At 36.6% G+C, this 22654-nt stretch overlaps 4 protein-coding genes across 7 annotated transcripts; 2 read left to right on the forward strand and 2 right to left on the reverse strand.

Moving 5' to 3' along the window:
- Positions 1–911: 911 nt before the first annotated feature.
- On the reverse strand, positions 912–2989 carry c1galt1c1 (C1GALT1-specific chaperone 1). Of its 2 annotated transcripts, none has more exons than XM_041990711.1 (2): positions 2837–2989; positions 912–2412 (listed from the first exon to the last, which is right to left on the reverse strand). In XM_041990711.1, the coding sequence occupies exon 2, from the start codon at positions 2396–2398 to the stop codon at positions 1442–1444; it is 957 nt and encodes a 318-aa protein (XP_041846645.1). In that variant the 5' UTR covers positions 2399–2412; positions 2837–2989; the 3' UTR covers positions 912–1441. The 2 variants fall into 2 exon arrangements, with proteins under 2 accessions (XP_041846645.1, XP_041846644.1); XM_041990710.1 differs by having other exon boundaries at positions 2832–2989.
- Positions 2990–6909: 3920 nt separating this feature from the next.
- On the forward strand, positions 6910–8825 carry urp1 (urotensin-related peptide 1). Its single transcript, XM_041990907.1, has 5 exons — positions 6910–7012; positions 7178–7277; positions 7403–7445; positions 7951–8056; positions 8794–8825. Exons 1-5 carry the CDS (start codon positions 6910–6912, stop codon positions 8823–8825), a joined length of 384 nt encoding a protein of 127 aa, XP_041846841.1.
- Positions 8826–9088: 263 nt separating this feature from the next.
- Positions 9089–13379, reverse strand: clic2 (chloride intracellular channel 2). Of its 2 annotated transcripts, XM_041990906.1 has the most exons (7): positions 13304–13379; positions 13024–13205; positions 11770–11879; positions 11105–11230; positions 10899–10999; positions 10364–10545; positions 9089–9724 (listed from the first exon to the last, which is right to left on the reverse strand). In XM_041990906.1, the coding sequence occupies exons 2-7, from the start codon at positions 13075–13077 to the stop codon at positions 9563–9565; spliced, it is 735 nt and encodes a 244-aa protein (XP_041846840.1). In that variant the 5' UTR covers positions 13078–13205; positions 13304–13379; the 3' UTR covers positions 9089–9562. The 2 variants fall into 2 exon arrangements, with proteins under 2 accessions (XP_041846840.1, XP_041846839.1); XM_041990905.1 differs by having other exon boundaries at positions 13024–13375.
- Positions 13380–18187: 4808 nt separating this feature from the next.
- Positions 18188–22474, forward strand: si:ch73-335m24.2 (protein eva-1 homolog C). 2 transcript variants are annotated; one of them, XM_041990209.1, is made up of 8 exons: positions 18188–18350; positions 19338–19543; positions 19667–19790; positions 20176–20328; positions 20488–20631; positions 20710–20781; positions 20868–20948; positions 21783–22474. In XM_041990209.1, the coding sequence occupies exons 1-8, from the start codon at positions 18254–18256 to the stop codon at positions 22166–22168; spliced, it is 1263 nt and encodes a 420-aa protein (XP_041846143.1). In that variant the 5' UTR covers positions 18188–18253; the 3' UTR covers positions 22169–22474. The 2 variants fall into 2 exon arrangements, with proteins under 2 accessions (XP_041846143.1, XP_041846144.1); XM_041990210.1 differs by lacking the exon at positions 20868–20948 and having other exon boundaries at positions 18189–18350.
- Positions 22475–22654: the final 180 nt, after the last annotated feature.

Consider the following 22654-nt stretch of genomic DNA (forward strand, 5'->3'; position numbering starts at 1 on the left):
ATAGATCTATTTGAAAAGCACCTTACTCAGCTTTTGAAGCATCAAGTACCCTCAGTTAAACATGATTGCTGTTGGTTTCAACACAGGTGTAAAATAGACTTTAAGTATAAGACTTTATCAGTCCTGACTAGATTATCCAATATGCCAGTTTTAGTTTTGCCTTGGATGACATTAGGCATTGTGACTTATCCAAAACTCCTTTTATCATGATGAATTTCTAAGAATTGTCACTGACATTAAACTGATATTTTCTTTTTGTGTTAAGAAGCTAAATGATTCTTTTGTACTAAATTTCTTATCCTGCAAAGCAGCTTTTCTGCATGAGCCAATTGGACTGTTAATGCTAAAACAGATATTGCAATAGCCCTCTCACAATTAAGTATAGAAATCAGAATTATGTTTGTATAATCATTCAAACCAGCTTAGTGAAAGCATTATTGTCAATACTAATTTGTTCTTTGTCAGTATGTTTGTGTTTAGAAAGCCTTTAAAGACGAGCTTTTTTTATATTGATTTTCCTGTTTTTAATAATGTTTGTATATATATATATACATATATATACACACACATTGAGTTATTAACCGTTTAGTCAGCTTAAACTATAATAGCATAAAGTTAACAGAGAACACAATTTAATTGTAATAATTAAAAAGGACAGACCTAGTTTTTTCTTTTGTTATAATCATGGCAAAATATTAAAGTTTGGCCAGTTTGTAATAAAAATCTGTTTTATATAAAAATTGTACACAAACAGCCCATTCCCGTTCTTGTAAATCATAGTAGTACACACAATCATTGATTAATTATCTACACTTGAACAAATCAAGATCAAGTTTAATCTATAACAGTTTTATCAACTTAAAGCATATTTGGTCACTTTAATAGCCAAATATTAAAATAGACTGTTCCACTAGAAATCTAGTTTTTTTTAATGCTTGACAAAAGAGGTTACCTTTGACAGGAAAGCACTGCAAAGGCTAATTCTTCATAAACAGAGAAACCCGAAAACGTAACAAGAAAAGCAAGTCATGTGGAGCTGGACTAGGACATATGTCTGACTCAGTACTGATTAATGGTGCTATATGGTGCCAGATGTGTGTTTAAGAGTCAAGTTTAAAAGAATGTAATAAAAAAAAATCACGAAAAGAAAGACAATTAAGATACATACTACTGCAATGACAAACTTAAAATTATTTAAATAATGGTCTCACATTATGAATCTGATACATATTCTGATTGAATGTTACACCCGTCAACTCAATTTACTACTACCACAAAGGAATCGTGCCAAGTGCAAAAAGTACAAATATACATAAAAGCATAATTCCCACCCAGGATCCAGTTTTACAAACACCATCAGAAAAACCTTTCCCATAAATTTAGGTTTGCCATCATAGAAGCAAACATTTTAAGAGGGCACATCCAGACTGAAGAAATGAGACTAGTCATTGTCTGAACCATCTGGTGGGTAAAATGTTAACCAGTCATGGAAATCATGCCCATATGGACGAAGTCTGTATACTCCAAACATCATAACCTGCATCTGATTTGGGGTCATGTCATTGAATGTGACCGCCATGTCGGAGCAACAACCCTCCACCACATTAGTGGGGTTGTTTTTCATGCTGTCTGTAATCAGGCTGTCGATACTCTTGCTGTTGAACAGGCCTTTTCCGTGTGCATCTTCTCCATTCTCTGCAAATACAGCTTTATATTTGAGACACTCGGCCAGTTGCATGTCTTCACTCAGCTTCCACAAAGCACGTCCCCTTTCTGGACATTTGTCTTCATCCTGGAACACTTGCACGAGCCTTTTCAGAGCTTCATAACTTAGAACAATGCCACTATCGTACTCCACATACTCAAGCTCCCCAGACTTCACAGCTTTGCCCAGGTAGAAAGGTTCATCTGGATCCTTTGTGAGCACAAGATACTTGAGATTCTCAATGATAGCAAATGTGTTGGGTTGTGCCACAAAGAACCAGCGCAGATCACCAGCATTCTCATAAGCATGCTTCAGAGCTTTGCGTAACCTTGCCCAACCATCCTTTTCATTCAAGTCTATTGCTTCCAGTGCCTTAGAAGTCTCTGAAGTGTAAAACACAGCTTTATCACAATGTTTACTCCAAGTGTCCAAAGCAGTCGCCCAATAAACAATGTTCTTTGGCTGGACCATGATCACGCAATATACCCGGACTTGATTTTTCAAATCCTGTACCTGACTGTTAGAGAATTGTTTGAGCTCCTCTCTACTTGCAGCTTTAACGTGATGATGAAGATGATTTTCTTCCGTCTTGGATTCAGCGATGGGACTGAAATTACTCATGAGTGATAATACTAAGCAGAAGAGGCCTCCCAAGACCATCCCCTTCATAAAAGAGCCTCCTTCGGCCAACATGCTGGCAACAGTCACTGAAGACAGAAAATGCATAATTGCTGGTTAAGAAATGCAACTTGGTTCCTTTAGCTACTCAAACAAAACAATAAACGTCACTATTATTAGCCTACTTCCCATAAACCTTGTAGTAGAGGACTGACGTATATTATGACTACTTTACGTCCTTATAAAGCAACCTTTAATGCTTTTGGCATGTCCAAAAATCGACAGTTGAGAATGCTATCTAAACCTTCGTGTTATCTTTTAGTCTGAATAGCTATTTTACATTTAAGTCAGCGGTCCTGAGAAACTAACAACTAACTTTATAAACACTAAACAGCAGGTTTTAGCGAAAGTCGCTTTAACAACAAACTGTTTGCTAACTGTTAGCTCATAGCGTAGCTACCTCGGGTGTTTTGTTTACAACATAAACATTATAAGAAAGAGAACTTACACTACCGAATCAAGTTTATGTTGTTGTGCCAGTCGGTGCTCTTGCACTGACTATCTTTCTGCGTACTCTTTTCCTGCTTGGCCAGGATACTAACGTCAGGTCCAACAGATCACCGTCAACCCAGGGGGAGTGTTCTTCTTCTTCGCTGTCGTTCTTCTTCTTCCTCGTTTGTTTTGGGCATGGTGCACGCAGCCATGGCAAATGCTGCCCCTGTGGTCTGAACTGCACAGCCACACTTTGACACCGCTAATACTGATAGAGAAACGCAATTTAAACGACAAAACAATTGCCATGCGTTTCCACTAATACGGGCCTGCGTTATTGACTACCATTTCTAAAGTATTTATTTAAAAAAGCAAAAAATGAGAATTTGTACATAATATCACCATCGCAACCTAAACTCACAGCTGATGGACATTTGTCAATCAACAACTTCTTTAATCTAAGTAATTTTTATCAGAGGTTGATATATGCACTTTGAACTTTCTAGCCATTAGCAATAAGAAATGGGCAATAGTCTCAGCAATCTTATTGAAAATTCTCCAAGAAATCTAATTTAGTGTGTTTTGTTTTAATCTTATGTCTCTTTGTGATAATTTTGCATCTCATTCAGGTCACCTCTTTACTTGTCTCTTTGCTATCTTCTTATGACCTTCAAGAAGAAATGTTTACAGACTCACTTTTAAAACAGAGCCTGGGCATGTTGCTTGGCAGACCCAGTCATGAAATCCTCTACATCAGAACCAGCCTATTCTTGTGCTTGTAGTGCTCTTTGGTCAATCTAAATAATATTACTATCGTTTCTCCCTCTTAGGGTTTGTGGTAGAAACAAAAAAATTGATTGGACGGTGTCATGTTTCATTCTGTTTGAGTCCTTTTTCTGTCTGGAGTCTGGAGTCCACATAAATACAACTATGTGAACTCTTTTCATTGGTGTCCTTATTTTTCTAACAGCACCTGGCATGGTCCTTATATTATTGTTTTCCACCTAATTCCTCACAAAAATAACTGCAAATTAAGCAATAGATTGGCTTTAAGGGTTCTTAAGACTGTCTGATGATCAATAACATGTTAGGGTCAGTTGTGCAAATTTATAGACACAAGTCATCTGTTTTTTTAAGGGCTTTTTGGTGCTGAATTGTGAAAGTCTTCAGGCAGCTGTCAGGCCTGGTGTTGTTTTGTTGCCACCTTCTGGCTGGAATTGGTAACTCAGTTATCACCTTTCTCAATACACATTTCCAATATTTTGAGAAATTGTACTTTTTTTGTTAGATTTTTGTTAAATTAACAGGAATTCATTTTTTTCATTCATTGTTTCTGCTCTTTTGTTTTTTTAAAGTTATTTATCAGCTATAATTATATGAATATAAATAAACAAAATAAAAATATAAAAAAGGTTTAAACCGTAAACCCTCTTGCTGTGAGGCACCACTGCTGACAATATCACAATTTCTTGTAAACACCATAATAATGTAGTATTTGGATCTTCAAATCCTTTCATCAAATATTCAAACGATGTAATCAGGTGTTTGATTTTTTGTGTGTTGAAGTTAACTGAACATACTGACTAACTGAAGCCTCCTAAACTGCCTTCAAATTTGATCTGAGTTTGAATCAAAGAGGAAATCATGACTTTAAAGCTTATGTACCAAAGTAAAACAGAAAAGTGTGCAGTTTGACCAACCACAGAACATCATAGTTTTATTATATTTCCTAATGTGTCTGCTGTGTCAAACTCCCTCTGCCCTTAAAATGCCTGGCACGTGTCTTTGCTTCTGCAGTCAGATGCATCAAGTGCTGTTGTTTTCAGCAGCAGCTTCCCAGACATGGAGTCAATACATCATCTAATACCATGTGCACTCATCTGAAGAGCATTAGTGTCCCTTCAGTTTGACAAAGAACTCTGCAGCTGAAATGCTTTCTGAAAAGCTAAAAATCTGAAACTTGTCAGTTTCGTTGTCTTTTTTTTTCAAGCTTTGAAAACTCTTTTTTACTTGATGTTCTCATTTAAATAAGAATTAATCTTAGATCTAATTTTATTCTAAAGTGCTCTATACATAGTTAATTACTGACAAAATTTCTTAAATATGTTGAGAAAATGTTGAGCTCAGATTGCTTACAGGATTGGATGTGTGCAACTCCATGAAATATTTAGAAATTTTTATAGCCTATTTTCAGTGTAACCAATAAAATTTAGCTTTTATGAAAATTTTGGCAACTCACTGTCAAAATGTAAAAGTACAATGATTTCCAAGTACATCTTTGTCACAAACCGGTATAAGCCCAAGAATTTAGCTTGATAGTTACACCTCTATTAATAGTTCTCACATCCCATTGGTTTTGGACAGAGTAAGACTTTGGCTATTAAGCCACTTTGTTGAACTTAAGGAGGAGGAGCTGTTGTATTCACCACTGCGAATCCTTTCAACCAAAACATTTCATATGTAAAAGAAAATTGAATGCCAACATTTTCTAATCATACAGTTACATTAAATTTGGTAAGGGGTGATTTGTGCACCCTTTGTGTGGTCAATATTCACCTTTGTCCAGACACTGAGTTGTTGGTCCCATAAATCTGAACTTGGACCTAATAGCATACAAAAGTTGACCAAGTAGCAGATGCAAGTCAGAAAAAAAAAGAATTTGCTCACTGACTAGGCAAGCTATTGGCCTATAAGAGTAATAGCTAACCTAATTGTAGACTTGCAATATGTATCAATAAAAATTGCAGAGAAACATTACACTTTTGTGCATAAATAAGGCAAACGTTTCATTGGTTGGAGAATGTGTACAGCTGATTTAATAAAGCACAAATTGACAGAAGTAAAAATAAAGATTTTTTTTATTAGGGTTATAACAATCATACATGTACAAGGCAACCTGGTTGAAATGTGAAGCCTGGGCTGATGAGCTTCATTTGCCTTTCAATGTTGGAAATGCCACTTAAAGAGAGCCGTGCAGTTAAGATGCATTTAAAGGTAATTGGAATTTTCAATTTCTGAACTGAAGAACAAAAGCATACTGGCTTCTAATCTGACTTTAATTCAGTATAGATTAGCAAAAATGTTTACATGGCATGTTCACGGTAGTTGACTTCAAGCTCAAGCCACAACTTTCATCCTTCATTTTCTAATATTGCTAATTTTCAGTACATTGTATGAAGGATTAATAATTACCTTGAGTTCAGTTTATTTATTAAGAAACCACATTAAATGACAGCAAACTTGTAGCAAACTACAAGTGCAGCACAACATCCGAATTTTACAACACAGATCTTGGCATTAAAGCAATTTCATTCAAAAACATTATGAGACAATATACAAGACCCGTCATTATGTCTGTCACAGAGAAAGAGCATTGTTTCTAAACTCCCTGCTCTGGGGGAAATATGTATAATTTTTATTCACTCAGTATTTGATGTCTAGTAGTGAAATAAACTAATGCATTTGTAATAGTTTGTATCTACAGAAAGATTTTGAAAGTATTGCATTTAAGAGAGAAGCCTGGAAAACAGAAATCCTAATTAATGACTTGAACATAACGTAATTGGATGGTGTGATGACATGAAACATGAGACTAGCTGTTTCACTGTTTGCAAAGGCCTGACATCAACCACAAGATATATGCATGTGTGTAGCATATTTACGGCAATGTGACCTAACAGTCAAACCTCATGGCCTCAGAAATGTTAATCATTCAACACAAAATGACGTAGATACCTGCAGTAACATACTTCCACCAGATTTGATCTTAGACATGAGCAATGACACGTTTGAACAGCCCATCACACAGAAATGGTGTCGAACACAAGCCATCAGAGCTGCTCTGATTACTGCTGGAGAGCAAACATTTGTTTGGCTGGTCTGTACAAGCATAGATAGCCTTCAGCTGAATTGACAGGGCCCTCTAAATTGTGTCTATGACGCCTGGTTCATCGCGTCAAAACCATTAAGAGGGAGACTGGGTGTAATGATAATGTATTGATCAGATAGTGATGGATGGTCATGGTGGAAATATAAGTTAAGTTCTCAGTGGGGCTGAGGAACAGTTTGGACCTGGCCACCTAAACACAGACACCATGCTTTCTGTAGCTCTGCTTTATTTTGTAGCTGTGATTTGTTCTGCAACAAGGACACATCCTCTGCCCCTGTATCCAGACTCCAACTTGGAGCCTCAAGCAGGTATGACTGTTAATTATTTTTCAATTTTTTTTTAGATTGATGCTATTCCAAGTCTTCAAATTGACCACTTTTTGTAATGAATACTATGATTTTTATTGTGCACAGTTTTCCTCTCAAATTCCTTTTGTAATTACTTATGAAGAAAAAATGGTTTAATCTAAACAGATTTGATTCAGAAATTAGTGTCAGAAGTGGAGGATGGAGGCAATGCTGACGAAGGGGAGCAGAGAGAGGTGAATGACCTGTATCCTCTATTGATGCAGCAGAGAGAGACAGGGAGAGACCCCTGGAATCAAGGTAAAAACCTTAAAACACAACATTTTAAAATCTGCACTACGTAGACGAGTTGGAAATGATGGTGAAAATAACAATGTTTCAAATTTGATCTTCAGGGACAAAAGATGCAGCACGACAGGACAAGTTTGCAAATATGGTAAGATCAATAATAAATGGATCTGCTCATAATAAAAAAAATAAAAAATAAAGAAACACAGCACTATATGATTAGTACAGAATTCCAAGTGAAATCCCAGGTTTTTCACTCTAAAACAGAAATAAGGACAAAGAAATATTTAAACAGCCAAAATAAGCATGATAACACAACACATAAATAAAATGTGCCACTATGAGAGAGTGCTTAACTGCATAGAAGTAAAGTTTGTAAATTAGAAGATGTCACTGAGATAGCAAGACTTGAAATAGGAAAGCTTCTAGATGCATGTCTTTAATATGAAGAGAATTGGTTGCAGACTTTTATTGCACGATCCGAGGTTGAGTCCAGGAGCATTTGAGCACAGAAGTAACAAAAAAAAAGCTTAAATGCTTTAAAAGTAAGAACCTTAAAATCAGCAGAAAACAAATGCAGAAGCTGAATGGGGGTGGTATTCCGGTTAAACCTGTCAGTATGCAATTATTTTCACTGTGTTGCTTGTCTTTAGGTCGAGGACCTCAAAGAAGTTGTCCTGAAGCTGGCAGCAGCCGACAAGCTTCGTTCTCACGGTTTTCTCAGATCAGAGCAGAATCTCCCAAAAACAAACAAAAGAGGTGAGACACTGATTATTCTCTGTACAGCATATTGCAGGCGTTTATGGTCATTTATTGCTGAGTTATTCTGGTTAAAAAGAATGTGGCGACTTTTTGCTTTTCTTTCTTATTTTGTTGATAAAGAAATTTCTGAATGTATGACATTTGCTTTAGATTGTAAGCTGCAATATCAGCTTCATCCCCTCATGTGTCATTTATAACAATTTATAAAACTGTAGTAAACAATGTAATATAACTGTTAGATATTAATATTACATTCATACTAGTGTGCTGCAGCTATGCAACAGATATTACTGCTCATGTAAACACAATATATTATTGAAACAGTGTATTATCATGTAACAATTTATTATACCTTTATAGTACACATGCTTCCATTTATTGTAGTTATATATGTAAAATATTCAAGCATTTTTAAGACACACACACACACACACACACACAGATATGTATGTATACATATATATATATATATATATATTTATATATTATTTATCAGGGTGAGACATAATATATATGTCCCCCAACGACCCTGAATTTGACTAAATGGTATAGAAAATGAATAAATGAAGTAATGAAGGTCTGATTGGGTTACAAGACTGTGCAACATTAAACAGAGGAAACTTATAAATATAGACACAGCCTGAAAATATTCTGGAATAATAACAGGTTAAAGGATTTCAAAGGACTACTGTAACCGGTGTTAATGTTACTTTCTCTGATTTCTCGGATGACAGCTTGCTTCTGGAAGTACTGTGTGACCAACTAGAGCACAGTGGAAGGGCTTTGGTGCGGCTCGAGCGTTGGAACCCTTTCCATCATCATCCTTGTTTCCAATCAAATGGTTTATTCATCATCCATTCTCGATCAAAAGAAAATATATTTTTTAAACTGTAAAACTGTCTTTTTTGTGACTGAAAATAAACTTGAATATCACAAAAGATGCTTATGTGAATTGGTTTTACATTTTGATGTTAGCTGTAGGAGCCTAAAAGAATGGCAGAATTCAGGATCGTGGCAACACACACGATGGACAAGTGTGATATTTTTTATTAGCGTGTTAGTGAAAATGTTGAGTCATATCAAACTACTGCATGGAGAAACATACAGGCGTGTGTTACATATTAAGCACATAAATTAACTGTTTCTGCAGCATCTGCTCACACTAACAAAACCATACAAATTTCAGCACAGGTGTTTTGATTGTAAAAAGCATGAAAAAATATATTTATTTACACTATTAACAAATGCTTTGCTAAATCATAACTGACAGTCAATTGCACATTTGGCCTTTCTTTATCTCTGAATGACTGGAAATAATCAGTCAACACATGCTACCAATAATCATGCATCATATGGTTTCAGCTCAAGGTTTTTAAGGTGAAATAGAGTTTGGCTCAATGCCACAGTTTGTTCTTATGGTAATAGCATTCTCCACAGGAACATCATCCCCAGATGCACTTACATGTAATAAACCAGGATTTTAACAAGGAAAAAATCAAAACTTTATTTATTCTTGTTGGCCACACCGAAGTATGCCTTCTCAATCTCGATGTCGGCTGGACACGTCTGTTTGAACTCCTCTCTTTCGTAAGCGTTTTGAAGGTATCTCCAAACACCTGTGAAGTGAGCGGGAATGTCAAAGCTGCAGTACTTCTTGGCAGCCACCTAAAATAAAATAAAAAGGATGAATAAGAAAATTTGCAAAGAACAGATGAGGGGGAACTCAGGTGATTCAGAGGTGCATGAAAGTTTGTAAACCAGAACTTTTTATAAAAAAAATGTGTTTACATATCATAGACAAAGAGAAGCCATTTAAACAAATGATCGGGTAGATGGTTATTATTTATTTATTTTGAATAACTAATGATCATTGTTAAGTAAAACTACTTATTAAATTGGAGGATTTTAAAGAATTGAAAAAATTTTTTTTTGTAAAATAACTTTTGTAATTGGGCTGTTTTTCTTGCTGCATGGCCAACTTTCTATTATGATCCAATTAATAAAAACATACACCTCACACTATCATGTGGATGCAGGTCGCAACCCAGTGACCCTGCACTGGAATAAGTGGGTCTATACAATGGGTGAAGGGATGAATCAGGTGGATTTGATGTTGGAATGTTTGCTGGTCGCCCCACTTATGGGGACAGTAATAAAGGTATAGGTATCTTCATTTGTGTATAATCTGCTTAACTTTGACTCTTCACAAATGCTTAATCACTTTTTAACCGCTCTGAGGATCTCTCTGAGGGGCATCAACGACCCTTTCTGAGGTCTTAAGAAACAATAACACAACTGTCTCACCCTGATAACATGAAGCTTGGGCAGCAGGTTGCAGTCTGCTAAGGTGAGACGGTTTCCATCCAGAAACTTCCTTTTGGAGATGGTGATGGTTTCTGTTGAGTTGTGGTCAATCTCCTCAGGGAGCGGGGAGTTTAAATAGTTATCCAGACGCTTAAACTCTCGCAGCAGGTTTTTCTCCTGCACTGGAAAACCACACATACAAAAACACATTTAGTTTTCTGTTAGTAATTGCTTGTATTGTAATGTGAATACCTTTATTGATTAAGAGTGCTTTCATCTAGATGCATCAAGCTGTTAATTATTATTATTTTTTTAGTTTTATTTCTTTATTTTTAATCTATTTATTCAATTATGTATCAATCTGTTTATCTATTTTATTTAGATTTTATTTATTTTAAGTGTTTACTGGCACTTGATAGGCCAACATTGTAAATAAGAATGTGTTCTTAATGTTTTGTTTTAAAATAAAGATTAAACTAAATAAATAAAATTAGAAAGTAAAGCTGTCCAATGTATCTCAAGACACCAAACCTACAGGCATTGTTGGGGCTGTTCTTGATAAAGGCCGAGAACTTGGCAAAAATGTCAGCACCCACGTCAAAAGACTCTTTGTTTAGTGGGCTGAGATGAGGATACCTGTAGGGAACAGAAGAAAGGAGTTATGAGAGTACACTTTGTCCAAAGAGAATAAACCATCATCAAGCTTTAATGTATTTGTGTAATGATTAAATGCAACAATACCTGGGAGGAGCCAATGTTTGCTCAAGAAACTCCTCGATTTTGATAAAGTCTGTTTTCAGGGTGCCGTTGTAGAGGAGGAAAGGAGGGTTAGTCCCAGGGGCCAGGTCTTTGAGCTCAGCTGGCTTCCTGGGGAGGACACCGATAGATGAAGAGAAATTAAATATGTGGTGGGGGAAATTTTATGCTGTTATCAAACATGTCAAAACTAAGAATTAAGTACTCATTGAGCCTGTCAGAATCAAATGTGGCACTCAGGATTAATGATCCTCCTACAGGCTGTTAGTTTACGCAGCTTTGGGAGTAGAAGTCTGTTTCAAAGGCCTGTTTTTGTGTGTTATGAATGACTCATTTACCAGCATCCTTTCAAAGTTTACATGTTATTATGACCCTGAGAAATTCACACAATAAAGCCTAAATTAAAGAAGGTGTTTGTTTGAAAGTGACAGAAAGCTCTTTGTATGTGTTGGTTTTATAGTATCCTCCCTTATACCTCTGCAGGAAGAGTTAGCAATGCGCCTATTGACTGCTAAGAAATGGGTTGGATTACTGAATGTTTTTTTCCTCAATTTGTAACTGGCTTGCTTCTAAATAGAGTTGGGTGTGAAAGCCCCCACGACCAGATGCTCAGGAAGTGTTGCTTTTGCCACACGAGGGGTAGTGCTTACTTCCTCATATCAACAGTGGTCACTGTGAACCTGACTCCTTTCAGCCACAGCACCATGAAGAGCCTCTGGCAGAAAGGACAGTTCCCGACATTCTCACCATCATGTCCAGCCTGAAAAACATAAACGATAGCAGAAATGTAGTGTTATGTTGCCTTTTATCTCATGAACCATATCCCTTCCATGTCTTTTCCTGATTAAAAGACGGGTTTGGAAGTGAAAGGAGTCTCTGGGATTTTAAAAGGCTATTTCCTCTATGGAGGGGAAATGCAGGCATTGCGTTGTAGTGGAAAATAGATGCTAACATCCAGACTCCTCCTTCAGCCATCTCACAGCATGTTCTTGTGAAAGCCCCTTGTGTCACCCATTTGTTAACAGGAAAGGGGGGTGTGTGACCTTTTGAAAAATTATATGGCTTTTTGCCAAAATTTACACAAGAATTACACAGCTCTATAGCTGCTTAGCTTAGCTTAGCACAAAAATTAGAAACATATGGAAAGAGCTAGCCTGGCTGAATCTGAAGGGATTAATGTTCCTGACGTCATTGCTAATGACTTACATCTTGTATTATTTTTTTTTTTAGTTCAAAATTCAAAAAGGGATATGTTTTTTGGGTGGCAGAATAGGTACTTTTATTTAAATTTTCCATCATTTTTTGACCTTGTTTTGTGTATCAGAAACTCGACCTCTGCCCTAGTTCCATAACAAAAACATGTTTGCACACAACTCATGTTAGAAGATAAAATTCAGACATCTCTGTGTGAGAAATTTTGCTCGTGACTCTTTTTGATGACCGTTTCTGAATGTGTGTATGAGAAAAGTGGGTGTGCCAGGTTCAGGCATGACGTTCTCCATGCTCCTTGCTCCTTCTGGGTATGCAAAGATAAGGTGGACTCTCAGTCTGTAGCCAGAGTTTAACTGATAACAACTTGCATGACCCTCAGCAGGGATACAAACACCTTACCATGTACAGCACACATCATCTGGAGGCAGCGCCAATCAGAAAGAGAGTTGTCCTCTGATTGATGATGCTCATATGTCAATGTTTTCTGTGCTATTTGATATTACTGAGGACTAATAACAAATCCAACTGTGACTTACCTATTCCTCAATAAGAAAGGGTGTAAAGCACATATAGATAAATTTAATGTGGAGTCAAATTCCACACATCACAAAGTTTTGACACTAAATCCACAATTCAATAAAATAAAATAAATAAATAAGTAAGTAAATATATATTAAAAAAAAACTACTGACCTTAATGAACAACTCAATGCTTGGCTCCTTGTCTGAGTTCTGTCGAAGGGCCATTTCATCAAAAAAGAAAAAGAGGTTGTTTTTTGCTTCTGACAAGTCCAAGCACTTGGTCCAGCTCCTTCAGTTCTCCTTCAGTAAATGGTTTTTCCTTTTCAGAAATCCACAGAGTAGGAGAGAGAAAACTAACAGAAGTGTTATCGAAAGACTGCTGCCCTTGTGTCTAGATTTTTTATTTTTGTGGTGGTAGATGTCTGGAGAAAGAATAACACCCCACACTTACTTGTGTTTGTCTGAGGACTCTTAGGAGGCTATCGCTCTGAGCATACTTCACAAGCCTTGGGGGAGGGAGGGTCCATTGAAATGGGCGGGGTACACTAGCTTACGCTCTTATATACCCGAAGCCAAACTATATGAGGAGAGAGCTTAAAATAGATTCCTATGCATATTGCAAGAGACAGGAACTGATAACAAGAGCTGACTCAAAATACACTATTCAGGCTATTCCTTTGAATATTTCAACTCTGTTAGCTAAGGAAGCACACGCTGAGAGGTGAGGGACATGTGGGGAGCAGTCATCTATCATTGTGACACAAAAAAAAAAAAAAAAAAAAAAATTATGTATATATTACATATAATAAAAACAATACAGTGTATTTGCTTTGGTTAGAAGAATGAAAGAAATACCCGACTAGATTTTTTTCAGAGGGCTTTTGAAAGAAAGAAAGAAAGAAAAAAAGAAAGAAAGAAAGAAAGAAAGAAAGAAAGAAAGAAAGAAAGAAAGAAAGAAAAGAAAAAAAAATCTAGATTTTATTTTTTAAATTTACCTCACGTCTTTGTTTGAGAACTAAAATTTACTGAGGAACCAAACTATATAAACAGATAACATATGAGTAAATGTAAATATTGATCCTTCATTTTTTTCCCATTTGTTTTGTAGTATCTTTGTATGTTTTGTTTAGGGACACATCTGCACTCAGTTACCCACTCCTCCATTGAAACTCCTCCAGGTTTTCATTTACTCTTTGTTAGATCCTCGTCTTAATTTCCATTTTGTACATTAGACACTAGAGTTGTCATATTATGGTTAGTTTTGTTCCTTTTCTGCCACATGTTGCTTAGAACTTTGGATTGACAGTATGTTTCTGGACATCCTGTCACAGCAGCACCTTTTACTTGTTCAATAACAGTTTATTCATGCCTTCACTGCTGCAACTCTATATTAGAGTGGTCAGACAGATGCATACATACATACATACATACAACAGTTATTTACACATTTTAAATCTGTCCTTTTCTCCCTTTTTTCCCCCTCTTCCTCTATCACCCTGTCAGGTTCGGCACTGACATATAAAGACTAAAGAAAATAAGATTACAATAAAAATAATAAAAATATCAAGGGCAGCCATGTATATAACATGTCTCCCTTGGTAGAGCAAATCTGTCAAGCAAAATATGGCACTGTTCTGTATGTTAGGATGCTGGACAGGACAGGGTAAAAAAAAAAAGAAAAAAAAAAAAAGACAGATGCATACAGACAGATACACAAGTCTCTATAGTACAGCGTTTTAGTTCCTTAAGGCTCTGGTCTCTTTGTTGCCTCTCTAACAAATGTCCTCCTTGCTGCATATCTTTCAGTTTTGTGATGATAGATTTAATGGTACTCCATGGGATTTTCAAGATTTCTGATTATTCTTATAACCCAGCCATAATTTGAACTTTTCCACGTCTTTGTTTCTCGTCTGTTTGGCTCCTTGATCTTCATGGTGTCGCTTTCTTGGTGGTGTCTCTTGATTAGTGGTGAGACAAAGTTTGGAGTCCATACATACTGAAATCATATGACACTTATTTAGCACACTTATTTAAGTAATTTTGTGACTTCTAAAGCTTACTGAAGGTGCCAGAGCTTATTCAGGGACTTCAGGTGTGAATAAACACAGCACTTCTCTCTGTCATTTCACTTCATGTATTTTGACTATTTTTCTTTTGTTGTTGTTGTTTTCCTTTTTCTTTTTTTTCTTTTTTTTTTTTTTACACAGTTTTTACACAAATTCCCCTTCTCCCCAAAATCTGCTTAAATTAAGGGTTATGAAAAAATCTAGGGGAATTTCCAAGGTGTATGAATGCTTTTGCAAGCCACTGATTCACTTTTGCTTTCTTATTCATTTTGGGGGCTGCCACCATCTGTAAGTCAAAAGAGGTACAGACAAGAATCTTTAGAGGTAATATTACATATGTGCCATTTATAATGCATTTTGTTAAAGTTTAGTTTTCATTTCAAGTCTGATTGCTACTCTAACCACTGCTTTTAGTGTATATTTAGCTAATTGTTCAACATTTTCTTTTCCACTGTACCTATGGGTTTAGTCTCTGTTCATTAAAGCAATGATGAAATATCTTGTTGATTAAACATTCTTCATGGTATCATAAATCCCCGTAAGACTTTGGAAAGTATTGAATGCTGACTTATTTAGACAGTAGCTTCTTGCTGAAAAACCAAAACATAATTTTATATTTTTCCACTGATTAGATAAATTTATGGAGCTGTAGTAGTAAATAATTAGCAAAAATCACAGTGATAATGGACTAAGGGATCAGCTTTCAGAATGTGTTTCATATAATATGATCTTCATTACTGTAAATAGAGGAAGGGAAATTTCCCAACAAAATCCCCATGATCTAATGTGTACTTCCTCAAAAAATAAAGAAATAAATAATTAAATAAATAAATAAAAAATAATAATTAAGCAAGTTTATTAAAGTTAGTGTCATTTAAAAAGAAAGCAGGCAAAATAATATTCAGTTGTATACCAAGTGTTTTATTTTTATGAGAAAAGTAATCTGAAGAATTTATTTTGTAGAGAATAAGCTTAAGAAAACTAAACGTATCATTGAAAGCACCAGCAGATATCTGACACGTCACGCTAAACCATTTCAGGGTGTCCAACTGAGACAGAGAAAGTAGAAGGGGAAAAACGTGTCCTCCCATTTCTTCTTAAATTTCTGTGAGGTCAGGGAGGGTATGATGTAATTTTCCAGCTGACTGGAGTCTGATCTCCTTTTACACACAGTGGTACACACCTCCTCCAAGACAGCTAGAGCAAACATATGTTAGGAACATCTAATCATTTCATCCACACTTCCTGTGGGGGGTTAATGGAATTTTACTGCAGTATTCGTTGGGAGTATCACTCCTTCATGCACACAAACTTTTTCCTTTCATTATTTGATCCTCTGGTGCTTCTCTGGTGGGTGCATTTACTGGTACTTGTGTGATAAATGATTTAATAAACAATAATCTGAACATTATTCAAAGACAACTTTCAATGCCTGCTGTCACTGAAGATATCCTGACCTCTGTTCTGGCTTTTGACTTTTTCTGTGCTTGGTCTCTATGACAAAAGTTGTTAAAAAAAGTGTTGCGTAAGAAAGAAAATTATGAAGTGGAAAGTGAGATTGGCATTCATTGTAAGCTGTAACTGATTCTGGCTACACTGTCTGGAATTTAGCTGGGGACGTTTAATCTGAGAGTTGTAGAATTGTGTACAATTTCTTTAAGTTCCCGGTTCCACAGGAAAAAAATAGGAAAGCCCTGTCTCATGGAGAGAGATATGCATTTCCCCACCAGACATACACAGCAGCTGAAAGTGACCTGTTGGTAATAAAAAAAGTCTATTCTCCATAAACAAAACCCTCACTGTTGGAGCCAACAACCTACTGGCTCCAAAAGAATGAGAGTTGATATCATCATTAAACACAGAGACACAGAAATCTATGACATATACCCTGCACTGTATGGACAAAATAGATATATTAATGAGCAGAGACATTTCTTCAGACATCAAAGAAAGTCCTCATCATTTGGGCAAATTATAAACTGTTTACTTTTTCTATCTTCTAACACAACTAATGATCTCCTTATGCCCCACATGGAGTAACTAAGTGTGGTCTCTTTGTAGGCTACTCGAGCAGATAGAGCAGCAAAAACAAAACGAAGACTGTTGAGCAGTCCAAGGTAGGTGGAGGCTATATCCCTGCCAAAATCATCTACTGCTCAGGCAAAAGTTGAGTTGATGCAGATAACTGATTGTTTGTCAAGTTAAACTACAGCTTTTTAATTTGACCTGGGAAAATGAAAGGAATTGCACTTATGGGTGTCATGGGTCAATGGTCTTGCTTCTTATTTACTTTGAATGGGGATCAACTTGTGCTGCCAATTGAGGTTTGTGCCCTTGTTTTGCTTTGCTAGAGTAACTTGTGATGGAAAATTTAGAACAGCTTACAAGTTGCAGTGCAGATCTGACCGACTGCTTCTCTCACCTTGCGAAGGATGAACATTTCTAATCATCTTGTGAAGTTTGGAAATGTTTGCTACTCCTAGATAAAATAATGTAATGATATGTCTACATTGGTTTTTTTTTCTGTACAGGGGTAAATATCCAAATTAGGTTTATACAACAGGTTCATACATTCCTCCTCTTAAAGAAAAGGTTGAAAAAGCAGGGACCTCAACACCAAAATATTCATGGCGTTCCTAAAACAATTTTTAAGGGTAATGTGATGTAATGATTACACTGGTTTAGTCTTATTTGCAAATGACTTTATAGCATAAGAATCTACTAAATGAAGCCAGGATATTAGAAATTTAGGGAACAACTTTCAGTCCGTTGAAAATATTGTATGTAGTCTTCCCCACACTATCCAGATAAACTCCGAGGCCGTAAAGATAGTAACAAGCAACAGGGAGACAGCAGTTATATATAATAATATATCTTATTATTGTCCTTTAAGAACTGCTGCAGCAGTTAACGGAAATACATCAGAACAGCAGTTCATGTCCCCTCTCTGTTCATTTTTAACTCTTGGTGATAAATGCAGAGGTATTTTTTGTAACTTTACATAATGAAGTATCACTAAAAACAATGCAACAGGCAGTCAAACTGCAGTTTTATTTTTTCAAGGTTGTGGTGTAGATTTAAACATGTCTTAGATGAAAATGTGCTTTTGAAAAGTACCTGCTTTGACTTAAACATGTGTGCATATCTGGTATCTGAGTTTGCCTACTAGTTCTGTTTTAGAGCAGTTTTTCTTTTTTTTGTGATTTCTTTTTATTGATAAATGGGGGTGGCTGTTCTTTGTTAACACAATAGCATCTTTGACCCACTGACCGCTTTCTCCCATCACAGCAACCCATTATGACAAAATCTCCATAATCTGTTGCTGGCTTAGCACAATGACTTTGCCATGGAGTTTCAGCTGGTCTTTCTGTCTTCTTTCTCACCTTCTGGCTCTGAAGACGCACACTACACATGCAGTGCCCAGTTTCTCTGGTAAGTTTTTTTTTCTTTAATTATTGTTAAAAAAGAATTGCTGATGCATGATTTTCCAGTTGTGCAGGCTTCCAACAGGAAGCTTCAAAAAGATATTTCCGAATCTGCACATCCTGCTTTCTAAGCAGCTTGTGAAGATCATGCTGAGAGACCAGAATCAGGGTAAAAAGGCTGCAAAATGGCCCCTGAACTTAGATATGCAGAGAATTGGACCGAAAATTGGACAGAAAATAAGTAAAAAATAAACTACAGTGGACTTTGTATGTTTAAATTGAGTTGTTTTATTGTATAAACTATGCAACTGACTGGATTTTGGTAAAACAATGCCAAAGGTTGCTTTTGTCTCAGACACCTCTATTGTGAGCTTAGTGTATCTTTTTTTTTATCTAACCACAGCAAAGATCTCCATTTTCGTGTGGCTGCACCCTAATAATAGCTTATTGTGAAAGAGTGCCTGGTACTGCTGCTGTGCCGCACACACACATGGTTGAGTTTCCATGATTTCAGAGGACAATATTCTGACTCACAAGTGTTTCCTGGAGATTTAACAGCAAAACTAATAACAATACATAAACACAAAGTCTTCACTAACAATGTACCTACAGAGTTTCATAGTAGAGTTTTTGTTTTATGTGTCAATATACATATGTAAACATGCACACACACATACACACACGAGATAGGGGTCATGTACAGGAAACACAAATGGGAGGGGAAATTTCAGTCCAGTATCTGTGTGACATTGCCAAGCATGTTTGTCTGCATGGTCATATTCCAAACATTGTCTTGGAGAGTTACACCCAGTGATGGTGGGGACACCACCCTGTCCACAAGCAAACTGAGCTCAAAGTATTGGAATCTAAGTCAACCGAGGATAATGACTCAGTTTATTTTAATTAGTCATTTTGGCAAATAGATATTAAACTTTTGTTTTGTTTCTGACATGAAAAAAAAAGTTAGGTAAAGTCACATTGTGTTGTCTCTCAGTGTATCTCCACAGTATACTGAAGAACCACACAGCTCAGGCTTGTGAAGGAGACGTGCTCATCATCAGTTGTCCCTCTAGGACATCTGTTGCCATCCTATCAGCCTTCTATGGGCGCCGCGTTCCTAATAAACATTTATGCCCTTCTGCAAGCCCAAACATCACTGTGGAGGAGGACACAGAATGCACGTCCTCACTAGCTACTGTGGTAAGTGAGGCTACAGTGACATTAATTTGAACTCTGTTTTATTAAAGCATTGCCCTCTTAAAATTCTTTCACACATGACTTCTGTTGCAGAATGTAGTAGTCAAAACATTTTTCCTGTTGCAGAAGGTACTGTCAGAGTGTCAGGATCAACAGTCGTGTCACATCCCTGTCCTGAGTCCAGTGTTTGGTCAGGACCCTTGTCCACTCACCAACAAGTACCTCCTGGTCTCCTACAAGTGTCGACCAGGTACAACACTGAGCAACTACAGTCAAAATAAACCGGAGAAAAGATTTTTTCCAATTTTGTTTTTAAAAAATCTGAAGTGAGCGTGTTAAACATCCAAATCTGTGTTTAGACGTACATAAATAATGTTAAAAATAATCAAAGATTGTGTTTTATTCAACAATGGTTAACAAAGTTTTATGAAACAATACAAATATGATGCCTACACACTGTTTTTTTTTTTTTTGGAGTATTGATCACAAATATAAGTAGAAAAGTTTTCATCCAATACAAGTTTTAAACCATTAGATATACAGAAAAATATGAACCAGGCAGTGAACAAGGGCTTTGTGGATTTCCATCATGATTTTATTTGTGTAACCTTTAAATCATGTCATGTATTTTTCAGAGCATCATCGCACAAGACTGGTGTGTGAAAATGAGCGTTTGAGGCTGGCGTGTAAAAATGAGACAGTTCTTGCCATTTATTCTGCTTCATTTGGACATTTGCTGCATGGTAGTCCCAACTGTCCCCAAGAACCTGGATCATGGACTGACATGGGTTTGAAACTGAGTGACATCTAGTGCTAATTATTCAGCCTAGTGTAATGTTTTAAGTGTAGTTTTATTGTTGTTCAGAGCTGAGATGAAGTCAGTTTTACACCACAGTTTTACCACTATGCACCAAGTCCTTCATTCTGATAATCTTTATCTCTTCTAGAGTGTTTGTCACCTGTGGCTCTGAGGAGAGTGTCACGCAGGTGCCACGGTAGAGCGAACTGTTCAGTCCTGGCTGATACGCAAACCTTCGGAGACCCCTGCTTTCCCGGCACCAGGAAGCACCTGCGTGTATCTTTCACATGTGGTAGATAACAGGCCAGATGTTGTTGCTCACGACAGAGGCAACATGCCGCTGAATGTAAAACTCTCATTTCCTCTTTAGTGCCCAGATATCTTCTAGAAGACATGGGTAGAGGGTCGACAGATCCTTTCATGATCTCAGACTACACACATGGTGAGAGTGAAACCGAATATTCACAGCTTTTTTTCAATGCAGCAGAGTTTTGACTGGCCTCTTAGTCCAGACCCTCTCACCTGCAGGTGGATGGTACACTGGCCCCACCTACAGGCCTCAAAACGTGATCTTTACCAACTCTCTGGAGATCATTGAAAAAATATTTGGTATGTGCACTGAGGCCTGGATCAGGCGAGTGTCACAGATTTAAAGGGACATATGGATGTGTTCACGTGTACTGACAAAGACTTAATGTGTAAAATCATGTTAGATTCAGGCAAATCATATTGAAAAAGCATGTTGTTAGAATGGGCAGCTCCTTATCAAAGAGTATTTCTGCTTCTTTTTCACAAACTGCTCATAGTAAACAGATTTTCACTTGCTCACACTGAAAAGTTTGAAGTATTAACTATTTAAGTATATATCTTCCTTCTGCTTAATCCAGTCCTGAATTTCTTTCTTTTCAGTTCACATCAACTCTAACATAAACCAATTAAGATTAAATAGATTAATCAGTCAAATGATCTTCATAAACAGAGCTGAAAACTTGAGGAGGTTTTTTCTTCTTCTTTTACTTCACCAGCATTGACATTTGACACTGTGTAGTTTTTGCAACAGTAATTCTTAACATGAGAAATTTAGCCTTGATTGAAAGAATATCTTATTTTCCTGTTGTTCAGTGCCCTGCTGTGATTTTTCAAAACACTTGATTTTTATACCCAAAATGAATTAGCTGGTTTGCTAAAATCTTTTAAAAATCTTTGTTAAGTACTGGAAAAATTTCCTCTGGTAAATTTTCAAAAATAATGGAAATCATAATCAATTTACATTAAACTGAACAAGAAAGCTCTCAAACCCTGCAGGATTGTAGTCTTTTCAGGAAAAATGCATCTTTGACAACATTTAAATGCTTCACTTGTCTTAAATGTCTTAAATGTTAGATTATAAAAAGTTTGGTGATGATGATGCTTCTGCTGATGACCACACACTTTTTGTCTCAGGTCTGCCGGAACGAGTGGCTCTGTACTTTGTATCTGGTATCTGTTCTGGTCTGGTGTTCCTGCTCTGCCTGTTCGGTATTCGCTCTACACTAGTCAAAGACGTCAAAGACCTGGTTTCTGACCTGAGCGAAGAACTGAAGGCCTCACGCAGAAACCGTAAGGAGCTCATGGATGACCTGTTTGACGATGACATCTCAGACACATCGTCTTTCCGTCGCCTGACACAATCCTACCGCACAGCGGACATCTTAAGCCCATCAGCTTTGACAGTGGAGCTGGTCGAACTTGATGTAGAACAGACAAGGGACCTATCTAATGGAGACATCTGGCCACACCTGGACTCCAGCCCTTATGCTATTCACAAGATTAAAACCTACAGCAATTGAGGGATAACCAGTTATACCATACAATATCAGCAGAAATCATACAGAGAAGTTTCTTTAACTTTAGCTGTCCCTCACTAACACCAACCAATGTCTTACTGAGGATTATTTTGATTGCAACCTCATTCTATGAAACAACTTTATATATTTTCAATTAATTTAGCTTCCATTAATATACTAAACATCTAATTAGATTTTGGTTAAATACTGAAAATAGAAATGCTGAGAACACTAAATGCAGTCTATGTTGTTCCTATTGATAAACATGAGAGCTTAATCTGTTTAGTCATGTTTCAGAAAGTTGAAAAACAAGATAGAGTTTTCAGTAATTCTTGATAGAAATTAACTTTGGCACAGATGAGAGTCAATTGTAGGTTGTTGAGTCATTCTTATCTAACAGGGCTTTCTTGTATATACATTGAGATTTTGGTAAATCAATTTTAAAGAACATAAATAAATATACAGGGGGTATTGAATCAGACAAGGGAA

This window comes from Melanotaenia boesemani, chromosome 7 (genome assembly GCF_017639745.1).
Source record: "Melanotaenia boesemani isolate fMelBoe1 chromosome 7, fMelBoe1.pri, whole genome shotgun sequence".
NCBI classification, from domain to species: Eukaryota; Metazoa; Chordata; class Actinopteri; order Atheriniformes; family Melanotaeniidae; genus Melanotaenia; species Melanotaenia boesemani.

Bases quoted from the DNA above. Each gene is read 5' to 3' on its own strand.
- c1galt1c1 (XM_041990711.1), bottom strand. From the start codon at position 2,398: ATGTTGGCCGAAGGAGGCTCTTTTATGAAGGGGATGGTCTTGGGAGGC.
- clic2 (XM_041990906.1), bottom strand. From the start codon at position 13,077: ATGGCCCTTCGACAGAACTCAGACAAGGAGCCAAGCATTGAGTTGTTC. The intron at 11,231-11,769 runs GTAAGCACTACC...TGTCCTCCCCAG, and splicing joins ACCACTGTTGATATGAGGAA to GAAGCCAGCTGAGCTCAAAG. The intron at 9,725-10,363 runs GTGAGACAGTTG...ATTTTATTTTAG, and splicing joins CCAAGCTTCATGTTATCAGG to GTGGCTGCCAAGAAGTACTG.
- urp1 (XM_041990907.1), top strand. From the start codon at position 6,910: ATGCTTTCTGTAGCTCTGCTTTATTTTGTAGCTGTGATTTGTTCTGCA. The intron at 7,278-7,402 runs GAGAGAGACAGG...AATTTGATCTTC, and splicing joins TATCCTCTATTGATGCAGCA to AGGGACAAAAGATGCAGCAC. The intron at 8,057-8,793 runs GTGAGACACTGA...CTCGGATGACAG, and splicing joins CCCAAAAACAAACAAAAGAG to CTTGCTTCTGGAAGTACTGT.
- si:ch73-335m24.2 (XM_041990209.1), top strand. From the start codon at position 18,254: ATGACTTTGCCATGGAGTTTCAGCTGGTCTTTCTGTCTTCTTTCTCAC. The intron at 19,791-20,175 runs GTACAACACTGA...TGTATTTTTCAG, and splicing joins CTCCTACAAGTGTCGACCAG to AGCATCATCGCACAAGACTG. The intron at 20,329-20,487 runs GTTTGAAACTGA...TATCTCTTCTAG, and splicing joins TGGATCATGGACTGACATGG to AGTGTTTGTCACCTGTGGCT.